This window comes from Panulirus ornatus, chromosome 19 (assembly GCF_036320965.1).
Source record: "Panulirus ornatus isolate Po-2019 chromosome 19, ASM3632096v1, whole genome shotgun sequence".
Classification (NCBI taxonomy): domain Eukaryota; kingdom Metazoa; phylum Arthropoda; class Malacostraca; order Decapoda; family Palinuridae; genus Panulirus; species Panulirus ornatus.
This window is the reverse complement of record NC_092242.1, coordinates 25,684,113-25,699,135: the sequence shown is the minus strand read 5'-3', so window position 1 is coordinate 25,699,135 and position 15,023 is coordinate 25,684,113. Positions and strand designations below refer to the sequence as shown.

Sequence of the window (15,023 nt, the reverse complement as noted above, 5' to 3'; positions counted from 1 at the left end):
AATGGGAACATTGGTGAAGGGGGCAAGGGGGAAGTGATAACAGGTATTGATGAAGTGAAGAGGAAATAGAGTAAGTATTTTGAAGATTTGTTGAATGTGTTTGATGATAAAAGTGGCAGATGTAGGGTGTTTTGGTCGAGGTGGTATGCAGAGTGAAAGAGTTAAGGAGAGTGGTTTGGTGAAGAGAACAAAGGTGAAGAAAGCCTTGTGGAAGGTGACATCTAGAAACACAGTGGGTTTGGATGGTACAGCAATTAAATTTATTAAGAAAGGGGATGACTGCATTCTTGATTGGTTGGTAAGGATATTCAATGTATATATGGATCATGGTGAAGTGCCTAGGCACTGGCAGAATGCATGTATAGTGCCATTGTACAAAGGTTAAGGGGACAAAAGGAGAGTGTTCAAACTACAGAGGCAGTGATAAGTTTTTGTCAAGGATGCAAGGCATGTGTATGAGTAGGAAAAGAGGAGAGTGAGTGAGTGGTTACCAGTGAAAGCTGGCCTGTGGCATGGGTGTGTGATGTCCCTATGGTTGTTTAATTTGTTTATAGATAGGGTGGTTAAGGTGATAAAAGCAAGAATTTTAGAGAGAGGAGTGAGTATGCAGTCTGTTGGGGATGAGAGGGAAGTAAATCAGGGGTTGTTTGCTGATGATACAGCACTGATATATCAGCAAGGTAGTGCCAGGAACACAGACAAAAAAGGCCATATTCATTCACACTCAGTCTCTAGTTGTCATGTGTAATGCACAGAAACCACAATTCTCTATCCATATCCAGGCTCCAAAGACCTTTCCATAGTTTATCCCAGATGTTTCACATGCCTGGTTCAGTCCACTAATAACAAGTTGACCCCAGTGTACCACATCATTCTTTTTTTTTTTTTTTTATTATTATACTTTGTCGCTGTCTCCCGCGTTTGCGAGGTAGCGCAAGGAAACAGACGAAAGAAATGGCCCAACCCCCCCCATACACATGTATATACATACGTCCACACATGCAAATATACATACCTACACAGCTTTCCATGGTTTACCCCAGACGCTTCACATGCCCTGCTTCAATCCACTGACAGCACGTCAACCCCAGTATACCACATCGCTCCAATTCACTCTATTCCTTGCCCTCCTTTCACCCTCCTGCATGTTCAGGCCCCGATCACACAAAATCTTTTTCACTCCATCTTTCCACCTCCACATCATTCTAAGTCACTCTTTTCCTTGAACGCCTCTCACCCTTCCGCATGTTTAGGCCCCGAATGCTCATTTTTCACCCCTTCCTTCCACCTCCAATTAGGTCATGCGCTTCTTGTTCCTTCCACCTCTGACACAAATATCCTCTTTGTCAACCTTTCCTCACATATGTCCAAACCATTTCAACACACCCTCTTCTGCTCTCCCAACCACACTCTTTTTATTACCACACATCTCTTTTGCCCTTTCATTACTTACTCCATCAAACCACTTCACACCAAATACTGTCCTCAAACATTTCATTTTCAATGCATCCACCCTCCTCCATACATCCCTAACTATAGCCCATGCCCCCACAACCATAAATAGTGTTGGAACTATGATTCCTTCGAACAGACCCATTTTTGCTCTCCGAGATAACATTTTCTCCACAAATTCATCACTCCCAGAACTTTCGCACCCTCCCCACCCTGCGAGTCATTTCTGCTTCCGTGGTTCCATTCGCTGCTAAGTCCACTCACAGATGTCTAAAATACTTCACTTCCTCCAATTTTTCTCCATTTAAACTTACATCCCAACTAACTTGTCCCTCACCCCTGCTGAACCTAATAACCTTGCTCTTATTCACATTTACTCTCAACTTTCTCCTTTCACAAACTTTTCCAAACTCAATCACCAACTTCTGCAGTTTCTCACCCAAATCAAGTCACCAGTGCTATATCAATGGCAAACAACAAATGACACTTCCTAGGCCCTCTCATTCCCAACAGACTGCATACTCGCCCCTCTCTCCAAAAGTCTTGCATTTACCTCCCTAACCACCCCATCCATATACAAATCAAACAACCATGGGGACATCACACAACCATGACGCATACCAACCTTCACTGGGAACCGATCACTCTCCTCTCTTCCAACTCGTAGACATACCTTACATCCTTGATATAAACTTTTTACTGCTTCTAGCAGCTTACCTCCCACACCATATACTCTCAAGACCTTCCACAAAACATCTCTATCAACTCTATCATATGTCTACTCCAGAACCAGCAATGCCACATACAAATTTCTCTGTTTTTCTAAGTATTTCTCAAACTCATCATTCAACGCAAGTACCTGATCCACACATCTCTACCACTTCTGAAACCACACTGCTCCTCCCCAATCTGATACTCTGCACATGCCTTTACCCTCTCAATCAAAACCCTCCTATAAAATTTTCCAGGAATACTCAAGAAACATGCCTCTGTAGTCTGAACATTCACCTTTGTCCCTCTTTGCCTTTGTACAATGGCACTATGCATGCATTCCACCAATCCTCTGGCACTTCACCATGATCCATACATACATTGAATATATTACAAAATCACATTGGTGCATGTGATCTCGTAAATGCTGATAATCACTGGAAAACAACACGACAAGTTCCCAAATGCACTTTCATGTAATGATGACATCAAGGGAAATATAAGAAAAAGACAATAGTCAGTTGATATACAATGAAGAGACATAGCTAAGACGACATTGATAAACAAGCAGTACATGAATGGTGGAGATCTGGTTGGTGCGTTTGAGTCTGGCAACATTCACATCATAAAATCTTTATTATGTGGACGAAAAAGGGAACTGTCTACAAATCTTATCTACAATATAGCTATCCAATTAACATAGACCTTCACTAACATTAATGTTACAATTCTTTGTGTATTTAGTAATAGAAGACTCAATGATATTTTTCATGGTAAAGTAGTTAAGAGTTAATAACTGAGCTGGCATTACTCCTCTCAATACATTGATCATAATTTCTAGCATGATTAGACAAGGCACTTGAGTCTTGTCCCGTTCTTATACTATATTCATGTTACTGTAGTCAAACATAAAGACTCTTACCGGTCTGCCCAACATAAAACACTATACTTTCTACATGGCACTATACATGCGCAGCCTGAAGAACTTTCCCATGAGTTCCTGATCGAGATATTCTTCAAAGTATTACTGTTGCTGAAGGCAACATTTACATTAAAGGATTTAAGCAACCTGGAAAGTAATGTAAATTTATCACTAAATGGGAGAATTAAATGATTCTTGGTGTCAAGGGGAGGTTTAGGTGTAACTCTATAAAATGATTTCTTTGCCAACTTCAGGGATTTATCAATAAAAGATCTAGGATGCTTTAACTTGGATCCAATAGAATATATCTTCTCAAACATATCATCAATAAACTCTGGACTGAATACACAAAATGCCTAAGGAAATAGACTGGAATGATGATAATTTAACTCTGTTATGTTGAGCTGAGTAATATTGGATATATGAGCAAACATTGGTATGTTTTCTGTACATGCTAAAATAATTTTACATGCTAAAATAATCTTACTAAGTTAAACCCAAACCTCCTCTTGACATCAAGAATCTTTAAGTTTTCTGTTTTAGTGATTATCTTACATTGCTTCCCAGGTTGCTTAAATCCTTTAATGTAAATGTTGCCTTCAGCAACAACGATATTATAAAGAATATCTTAATCAGCAACTTACCACAAAGTTCATTTGGCAGTCAAGACAGATTAAGCTGTTTACAAATTTGGCTACAACAAAGCTACCATACCTATTACAGCTACCATGATGGGGGTGGGGCATGGGCAATATACTTTTACTGGGTTGAAACAGGGCACATGAAGTATACGAGTGATCTGTAAAGCCTAACGAAGGAAGGTACTCTTTGGTTTCAATACATTAAACAGAGAATAGCTACACTAGATGCAGGTAATCAAGATCATTATTCTATTGCTGATGAAGCTGTTTTGCTCAAGTGAAAGAGGCAATTAGGTGTAAAAAAATCCCTATATCTTCTATCTGTTTCATTCACACAATTTATTGTTATAAAAAGTTCCTCTTAATTTCCTCGTACCTTATTTGATTCAGTTTCTTAACATCCACCACTTATATCATTTACCTTTAACATCTATAACCTAAATACTAACTTCTGCAAATCTGTTTCACAAACCAAACTTTCCTATACTTGATAAATATAACTCTTCCAGTTTTATGCCCATCATTAACACTCCACCCTTTAAACCTTCCCATATTTGATAAATCAAACTCTTCCTTTTTTATAGCCAATCATTAACATTCTACCCTTCATACTTCCCATATTTGTGTTACATCCAAATCATCAGCATTATCTTAAATAAGTAACTCTACTTGATCATAAACACCTAATTCAATCAACCCTTCTAGCCTAGGATTACTTCTTTGAAAAAGAAAATCAGCTACAGTTTACCACCCTCTACCTGATTCAGATCTGTTTATCTCTTACCTTCTTGAAACTTGCTTTCCCATCACCCATTTCTGACACTGAAAATCATTACATTCCAACATTCTTGCAACCACATATAAAACAAAATAATCATGTACCTCATTGTCAGATTCAAACAGAATCTGATCATATTCTGAAAGAGCAACCAGGAAGATGATGGAAGTAACGTTCTCAAAGCAGTGGATCCACTTCCGTCGCTCAGATCGCTGACCACCCACATCTACCATTCTGCAGAAAGTAGTCAAAATTTAGTGTAATGGCAATGGTGAAAGGTGGGGAACATTTCATCAGAGAGACTATTTTCTACACTTCTGACACATAGCTGTGGATATACATTGCCACCATAACCTACTCATTTTCAGAGCAAGAAAACTGTTATTTGAATGTCAACAACAAATTTTAAGCCTTTCAATCAAGTGATCAACAAATGAAAGACTTTAAACTGGAGCCAAGCTTAGAGGTGACCAATCTGATACTTTTCTGCTACATACAAATAGATCTGTTTTTCTGTTTTTCTAAGTATTTCTCACATACATTCTTCAAAGCAAACACCTGATCCATACATACTCTACCACATCTGAAACCACACTGCTCTTCCCTAATCTTATGCTCTGTACAAGCCTTTACCCTTTCAATCAATACCCTCCCATATAATTTGCCAGGAATACTCAACTAACTTGTACCTCTATAATTTGAACACTCACCTTTATCTCCTTTGCCTTTGTACAATGGCACTTCATGAACCATATATATATATATATATATATATATATATATATATATATATGTATATATATATATATATATATATATATATATTTCCCATTTTAGAAAGTTAATACAAGGAGGGGAGGATTTCCGGCCCCCCGCTCCCGTCCCCTCTAGTCGCTTTCTACGACACGCGAGGAATACGTGGGAAGTATTCTTTCACCCCTATCCCCAGGGATAATATACATATATATATACATATACACACACACACACACACACACACATATGCACATACACACACACACATACATATATATACATATGAAAAATGTAAGAAACAATTTAGAAAACAAACTTTTAGCTACCTCGCAAACGCGGGAGACAGCGACAAAGTATAAAAAAAAAAAAAAAAAAAAAAAAATATATATATATATATATATATATATATATATATATATATATATATTTTTCTTTTTGCTTTGTCGCTGTCTCCCGCATTTGCGAGGTAGCGCAAGGGAACAGACGAAAGAAATGGCCCAACCCACCCCCATACACATGTAAATACATACGTCCACACACGCAAATATACATACCTACACAGCTTTCCATGGTTTACCCCAGACGCTTCACATGCCCTGATTCAATCCACTAACAGCACGTCAACCCCGGTATACCACATCGATCCAATTCACTCTATTCCTTGCCCTCCTTTCACCCTCCTGCATGTTCAGGCCCCGATCACACAAAATCTTTTTCACTCCATCTTTCCACCTCCAATTTGGTCTCCCACTTCTCCTCGTTCCCTCCACCTCCGAAATATATATCCTCTTGGTCAATCTTTCCTCACTCATTCTCTCCATGTGACCAAACCATTTCAAAACACCCTCTTCTGCTCTCTCAACCACGCTCTTTTTATTTCCACACATCTCTCTTACCCTTACCTTACTTACTCGATCAAACCACCTCACACCACACACTGTCCTCAAACATCTCATTTCCAGCACATCCATCCTCCTGCGCACAACTCTATCCATAGCCCACGCCTCGCAACCATACAACATTGTTAGAACCACTATTCCTTCAAACATACTCATTTTTGCTTTCCGAGATAATGTTCTCGACTTCCACACATTCTTCAAGGCTCCCAGGATTTTCGCCCCCTCCCCCACCCTATGATCCACTTCCGCTTCCATGGTTCCATCCGCTGCCAGATCCACTCCCAGATATCTAAAACACCTTACTTCCTCCAGTTTTGCTCCATTCAAACTTACTTCCCAATTGACCTGACCCTCAACCCTACTGTACCTATTAACCTTGCTCTTATTCACATTTACTCTTAGCTTTCTTCTTTCACACACTTTACCAAACTCAGTCACCAGCTTCTGCAGTTTCTCACATGAATCAGCCACCAGCGCTGTATCATCAGCGAACAACAACTGACTCACTTCCCAAGCTCTCTCATCCACAACAGACTTCATACTTGCCCCTCTTTCCAAAACTCTTGCATTTACCTCCCTAACAACCCCATCCATAAACAAATTAAACAACCATGGAGACATCACACACCCCTGCCGCAAACCTACATTCACTGAGAACCAATCACTTTCCTCTCTTCCTACACGTACACATGCCTTACATCCTCGATAAAAACTTTTCACTGCTTCTAACAACTTGCCTCCCACACCATATATTCTTAATACCTTCCACAGAGCATCTCTATCAACTCTATCATATGCCTTCTCCAGATCCATAAATGCTACATACAAATCCATTTGCTTTTCTAAGTGTATATATATATATATATATATATATATATATATATATATATATATATATATATATATATATATATATATATTTTTTTTTTTCTTTTTTTTAAACTATTCGCCATTTCCCGCATTAGCGAGGTAGCGTTAAGAACAGAGGACTGGGCCTTTTTTGGAATATCCTCACCTGACCCCTCTGTTCCTTCTTTTTGGGAAAAAAAAAAAATACGAGAGGGGAGGATTACCAGCCATCCGCTCCCTCCCCTTTTAGTCGCCTTCTACGACATGCAGGGAATACGTGGGAAGTATTCTTAATCCCCTATCCCCAGGGATATATATATATATATATATATGTGGTTTACCAGGAGTACTCAACAAACTTATGTAGGTTTGCGGCAGGGGTGTGTGATGTCTCAATGGTTGTTTAATTTGTTTATGGATGAGGTTGTTAGGGAGGTGACTGCAAGAGTTTTGGAAAGAGGGGCAAGTATGAAGTCTGTTGGGGATGAGAGAGCTTGGGAAGTGAGTCAGTTGTTGTTCGCTGATGATACAGCGCTGGTGGCTGATTCATGTGAGAAACTGCAGAAGCTGGTGACTGAGTTTGGTAAAGTGTGTGAAAGAAGAAAGCTAAGAGTAAATGTGAATAAGAGCAAGGTTATTAGGTACAGTAGGGTTGAGGGTCAAGTCAATTGGGAGGTAAGTTTGAATGGAGAAAAACTGGAGGAAGTAAAGTGTTTTAGAATCTGGGAGTGGATCTAGCAGCGGATGGAACCATGGAAGCGGAAGTGGATCATAGGGTGGGGGAGGGGGGCGAAAATTCTGGGAGCCTTGAAGAATGTGTGGAAGTCGAGAACATTATCTCGGAAAGCAAAAATGGGTATGTTTAAAGGAATAGTGGTTCCAACAATGTTGTATGGTTGCGAGGCGTGGGCTATGGATAGAGTTGTGCGCAGGAGGATGGATGTGCTAGAAATGAGATGTTTGAGGACAATGTGTGGTGTGAGGTGGTTTGATCGAGTGAGTAACGTAAGGGTAAGAGAGATGTGTGGAAATAAAAAGAGCGTGGTTGAGAGAGCAGAAGAGGGTGTTTTGAAGTGGTTTGGGCACATAGAGAGAATGAGTGAGGAAAGATTGACCAAGAGGATATATGTGTCGGAGGTGGAGGGAACGAGGAGAAGAGGGAGACCAAATTGGAGGTGGAAAGATGGAGTGAAAAAGATTTTGTGTGATCGGGGCCTGAACATGCAGGAGGGTGAAAGGAGGGCAAGGAATAGAGTGAATTGGAGCGATGTGGTATACCGGGGTTGACGTGCTGTCAGTGGATTGAATCAAGGCATGTGAAGCGTCTGGGGTAAACCATGGAAAGCTGTGTAGGTATGTATATTTGCGTGTGTGGACGTATGTATATACATGTGTATGGGGGGGGGGTTGGGCCATTTCTTTCGTCTGTTTCCTTGCGCTACCTCGCAAACGCGGGAGACAGCGACAAAGTATAAAAAAAAAAAATATATATATATATATATATATATATATATATATATATATATATATATATATATCCCTGGGGATAGGGGAGAAAGAATACTTCCCACGTATTCCCTGCGTGTCGTAGAAGGCGACTAAAAGGGGAGTGAGCGGGGGGCTGGAAATCCTCCCCTCTCGTTTTTTTTTTTTTTTAATTTTCCAAAAGAAGGAACAGAGAAGGGGGCCAGGTGAGGATATTCCCTCAAAGGCCCAGTCCTCTGTTCTTAACGCTACCTCGCTAATGCGGGAAATGGCGAATAGTTTGAAAGAAAGAAAGAAATATATATATATATATATATATATATATATATATATATATATATATATATATATATATATATATATATATATATATATATATATATATATATATATATATATATATATATTTTTTTTTTTTTTCTTTTTTGTCACTGTCTCCTGCGTTTGCGAGATAGTGCAAGGAAACAGATGAAAGAAATGGCCCAACCCACCCCCATACACATGTATATACATACGTCCATACCTCGCAAACGCGGGAGACAGCGACGAAGTATAAAAAAATGAGAGTTGGGGTGAGAGAGTATCATTAAATTTTAGGGAGAACAAAAAGATGTTCTGGAAGGAGGTAAATAAAGTGCGTAAGACAAGGGAGCAAATGGGAACTTCAGTGAAGGGCGCAAATGGGGAGGTGATAACAAGTAGTGGTGATGTGAGAAGGAGATGGAGTGAGTATTTTGAAGGTTTGTTGAATGTGTTGGATGATAGAGTGGCAGATATAGGGTGTTTTGGTCGAGGTGGTGTGCAAAGTGAGAGGGTTAGGGAAAATGATTTGGTAAACAGAGAAGAGGTAGTGAAAGCTTTGCGGAAGATGAAAGCCGGCAAGGCAGCAGGTTTGGATGGTATTGCAGTGGAATTTATTAAAAAAGGGGGTGACTGTATTGTTGACTGGTTGGTAAGGTTATTTAATGTATGTATGACTCATGGTGAGGTGCCTGAGGATTGGCGGAATGCGTGCATAGTGCCATTGTACAAAGGCAAAGGGGATAAGAGTGAGTGCTCAAATTACAGAGGTATAAGTTTGTTGAGTATTCCTGGTAAATTATATGGGAGGGTATTGATTGAGAGGGTGAAGGCATGTACAGAGCATCAGATTGGGGAAGAGCAGTGTGGTTTCAGAAGTGGTAGAGGATGTGTGGATCAGGTGTTTGCTTTGAAGAATGTATGTGAGAAATACTTAGAAAAGCAAATGGATTTGTATGTAGCATTTATGGATCTGGAGAAGGCATATGATAGAGTTGATAGAGATGCTCTGTGGAAGGTATTAAGAATATATGGTGTGGGAGGAAAGTTGTTAGAAGCAGTGAAAAGTTTTTATCGAGGATGTAAGGCATGTGTGATTGGTTCTCAGTGAATGTAGGTTTGCGGCAGGGGTGTGTGATGTCTCCATGGTTGTTTAATTTGTTTATGGATGGGGTTGTTAGGGAGGTAAATGCAAGAGTTTTGGAAAGAGGGGCAAGTATGAAGTCTGTTGGGGATGAGAGAGCTTGGGAAGTGAGTCAGTTGTTGTTCGCTGATGATACAGCGCTGGTGGCTGATTCATGTGAGAAACTGCAGAAGCTGGTGACTGAGTTTGGTAAAGTGTGTGGAAGAAGAAAGTTAAGAGTAAATGTGAATAAGAGCAAGGTTATTAGGTACAGTAGGGTTGAGGGTCAAGTCAATTGGGAGGTGAGTTTGAATGGAGAAAAACTGGAGGAAGTGAAGTGTTTTAGATATCTGGGAGTGGATCTGGCAGCGGATGGAACCATGGAAGCGGAAGTGGATCATAGGGTGGGGGAGGGGGCGAAAATTCTGGGGGCCTTGAAGAATGTGTGGAAGTCGAGAACATTATCTCGGAAAGCAAAAATGGGTATGTTTGAAGGAATAGTGGTTCCAACAATGTTGTATGGTTGCGAGGCGTGGGCTATGGATAGAGTTGTGCGCAGGAGGATGGATGTGCTGGAAATGAGATGTTTGAGGACAATGTGTGGTGTGAGGTGGTTTGATCGAGTGAGTAACGTAAGGGTAAGAGAGATGTGTGGAAATAAAAAGAGCGTGGTTGAGAGAGCAGAAGAGGGTGTTTTGAAGTGGTTTGGGCATATGGAGAGAATGAGTGAGGAAAGATTGACCAAGAGGATATATGTGTCGGAGGTGGAGGGAACGAGGAGAAGAGGGAGACCAAATTGGAGGTGGAAAGATGGAGTGAAAAAGATTTTGTGTGATCGGGGCCTGAACATGCAGGAGGGTGAAAGGAGGGCAAGGAATAGAGTGAATTGGAGCGATGTGGTATACCGGGGTTGACGTGCTGTCAGTGGATTGAATCAAGGCATGTGAAGCGTCTGGGGTAAACCATGGAAAGCTGTGTAGGTATGTATATTTGCGTGTGTGGACGTATGTATATACATGTGTATGGGGGGGGGGTTGGGCCATTTCTTTCGTCTGTTTCCTTGCGCTACCTCGCAAACGCGGGAGACAGCGACAAAGTATAAAAAAAAAAAAAAAAAAAAAAATATATATGCTTTGAAGAATGTATGTGTGAAATACTTAGAAAAGCAAATGGATTTGTATGTAGCATTTATGGATCTGGAGAAGGCATATGATAGAGTTGAAAGAGATGCTCTGTGGAAGGCATTAAGAATATATGGTGTGGGAGGCAAGTTGTTAGAAGCAGTGAAAAGTTTTTATCGATGATGTAAGGCATGTGTACGTGTAGGAAGAGAGGAAAGTGATTGGTTCTCTGTGAACGTAGGGTTTGCGGCATGGGTGTGTGATGTCTCCATGGTTGTTTAATTTGTTTATGGATGGGGTTGTTATATATATATATATATATATATATATATATATATATATATATATATATATATATATATATATATAAAAATATATATATATATATATATATATATATATATATATATATATATATATATATATATATATATATATATATATCGCTACCTCGCAAACGCGGGAGACAGCGACAAAGTATAATAAATAAAATATAAATATATATATATATATATATATATATATATATATATATATATATATATATATATATATATATATATGGTGTTAATGGGATGGCCTTGATTAGGGCCTCAGCTACCTGTGACATCTCGGCTATTAAAAAAAAAAAAAAAACTATCTGAAGAAATGTGAAACACTAGCAGTACGCATAACACCCTTATGGAACACTCAATACAGAAACCAAAATGGATGAGTTCATACCATCCTTATGGAACACTCGATACAGAAACCAAAATGGACGAGTTCAATGTGATACGAAAGGAAACTGGAATCACTGAGGAATACAGGCAAAAAATGACAATACTTTGGTCAGTAGATTTTGTACAATGTAAAAATTTGGACTAGAACATGGATGCGATTATAGTCAAAACATAGAACATTACCTTACCAGAAGAGAGAGAACAATCTAATAAACTAACTGGCTTATGAGATGCTTTCAACATCAACACAAATCATAAGCAAACAAACAAGAAATGATAACTATTTTGCTCTTAACTTTATCAAATGACAGCTCTAATTACAGACAATAAGGACATAAGTATCTCTAACCATATGATAATAGAAGTGTGTACTAACTAGGGCAGTGAAATCAACACAGACAAACAGGATGAATTCAACAATGTGTATATGTCTGGGAACTTGAACTTTTTTCTATTCTGAAAAAATAAAGTGAAATGAAGTAAATAGTCTGACAAAGACTACACAATGGTTGGACAGTCTGAGCATCAATAATGCACAAAAAACACAGCAATCTTCAACAAGCATCAAAATGAAATGATTGTAAAATCGGAGCCAAGTATGAGAAAATATAACATGAACAAAATGACAACACTGGAAACAAAACAAGGAATGTATTGAGGAGCAGAGAAAAAATCACAGAACTTGTAATGAGCAATGATATTTAACTATTTATTCATTTATTCATTATTCCAATTCCCATTTATATGAAAGAGTCCTAGTGTTACCCAGGACCTTTCTAAAAGCTCCTGCAGCCCTACTTCCAGTACCAGGGAAATGATGATTCCTTTGAAGTGAGTTCTTTTCAGGGACTGTACTCCCACAGATACAGCCTTACCAAAGGTAACTTTTCACTTACAATGCAACCTTAAGAAGGTGCAGTCCAGTAATACCACAAGCAGACAGAATGAAACATTTAGAGCAAAAAAAAAAAGGAATGCAGACAGGGAAATAATGGAGTCAAACAGGGGAAAATAGAAACTAAAGGGTATGGACCAAAACCTAAATTTACTTACATGAAAAAAAACAGAACAAGTTAGAGCTAGGATCATTCAAGGAAAGTGGAAGAGTATCAGCATTTAGTACAAGCCAGCACGAAGAAACTCATGATGAAATATCAAATGATAATGACAAGATGAACTCATATATATATTTTTTCATTTTCATTATATTTTCCTTTGTTGCTGTCTCCCGCGCTAGTGAGGTAGCGTAAGGAAACAGACGAAAGAATGGCCCAACCCACCCACATACACATGTATATACATACATGTCCACACACGCAAATATACATACCTATACATCTCAACGTATACATATATATACACATACAGACATATACATATATACACATGTACATAATTCATACTGTCTGCCTTTATTCATTCCCACTGCCACCCTGCCACACATGAAATAACAATCGCCATCCCCTGCATGTGCTAGAGTTAGCGCTACGAAAAAACAAAGGCCATTTCGTTCACACTCAATCTCTAGCTGTCATGTATAATGCAATGAGACCACATCTCCCTCTCACATCCAGGGCCCACAAAACTTTCCATGGTTTACCCCAGACACCTCACATGCCCAGGTTCAATCCATTGACAGCATGTCAACCCAAGTATGCCCCATTGTTCCAATTCACTCTATTCCTTGCATGACTTTCACCCTCCTGCATGTTCAGGCCCCAATCACTCAAAATCTTTTTCACTCCATCTTTCCACCTTCAATTTCGTCTCCCACTTCTCCTCATTCCCTCCAACTCTGACACATATATCCTCTTGGTCAATCTTTCCTCACTCATTCTCTCCATGTGATCAAACCATTTCAAAACACCCTCTTCTGCTCTCTCAACCACACTCTTCTTATTACCACACATCTCTCTCACCGTGTTATTACTTACTTGATCAAACCACCTCACACCACATATTGTCCTAAAACATCTCATTTCCAGCACATCCACCCTCCTCCACACAACTCTATCTATAGCCCACACCTCGCAACCATATAACATTGTTGGAACCATTATTCCTCAAAAAACGTACCCATTTTTGCTTTCCGAGATAATGTTCTCGACTTCCACATATTCTTCAACGCTCCCAGAACTTTCGCCCCCTCCTCCATCCTATGATTCACTTCTGCTTACATGGTACCATCCGCTGCCAAATTCACTCCCAGACATCTAAAACACTTCACTTCATACAGTTTTTCTCCATTCAAACTTACCTCCCAGTTGACTTGTCCCTCAACCCTACTGTACCTAATAACCTTGCTCTTATTCACATTTACTCTCAGCTTTCTTCTTTCACACACTTTACCAAACTCAGTCACCAGCTTCTGCAGTTTCTCACACGAATCAGCCACCAGCGCTGTATCATCAGCAAACCACAACTGACTCACTTCCCAAGCTCTTTCATCCACAACAGACTGCATATTTGCCCCTCTCCAAAACTCTTGTATTCACCTCCCTAACAACCCCATACATAAACAAATTAAACAACCATGGAGACATCACACATCCCTGCCGCAAACCAACATTCACTGAGAACCAATCACTTACCTCTCTTCCTACACATACACAAGCCTTACATCCTCAATAAAAACTTTTCACTGCTTCTAACAACTTGCCCCCAACACCATAAATTCTTAATACCTTCCATAGAGCATCTCTATCAACTCTATCATATGCCTTCTCCAGATCCATAAATGCTACATACAAATCCATTGGCTTTTCTAAGTATTTCTCACATACATTCTTCAAAGCAAACACCTGATCCACACATCTTCAACCACTTATGAAACCACACTGCTCTTCCCCAATCTGATGCTCTGTACATGCCTTCACCCTCTCAATCAATACCCTCCCATATAATTTACCAGGAATACTCAACAACTTATACCTCTGTAATTTGAGCACTCACTTTTATCCCCTTTACCTTTCTACAATGGCACTATGCAAGCTTTCCTCCAATCCTCAGGCACCTCACCATGAGTCATACATATATTAAATAACCTTACCAACCAGTCAACAATACAGTCACCCCCTTTTTCAATAAATTCCACTGCAATACCATCCAAACCTGCTGCCTTGTCGGCTTTCATCTTCCGCAAAGCTTTCACTACCTCTTCCCCGTTTACCAAATCATTCTCCCTAACCCTCTCACTTTGCACACCACCTCGACCAAAACACCCTACATCTGCCACTCTATTATCAAACACATTCAACAAACCTT

At 39.5% G+C, this 15,023-nt stretch overlaps 1 protein-coding gene across 10 annotated transcripts in view; it reads right to left on the bottom strand.

Moving 5' to 3' along the window:
- The window catches only part of Galphaq (G protein alpha q subunit), a 404,729-nt gene that overhangs the window by 147,426 nt on the left and 242,280 nt on the right, over positions 1-15,023 (bottom strand). For all 10 annotated transcript variants that reach the window (XM_071673780.1, XM_071673782.1, XM_071673783.1 and 7 more), the window contains one exon: positions 4,609-4,738. In XM_071673780.1, the coding sequence (XP_071529881.1) occupies positions 4,609-4,738 (130 nt within the window). The remainder of the gene's footprint in view (positions 1-4,608; positions 4,739-15,023) is intronic.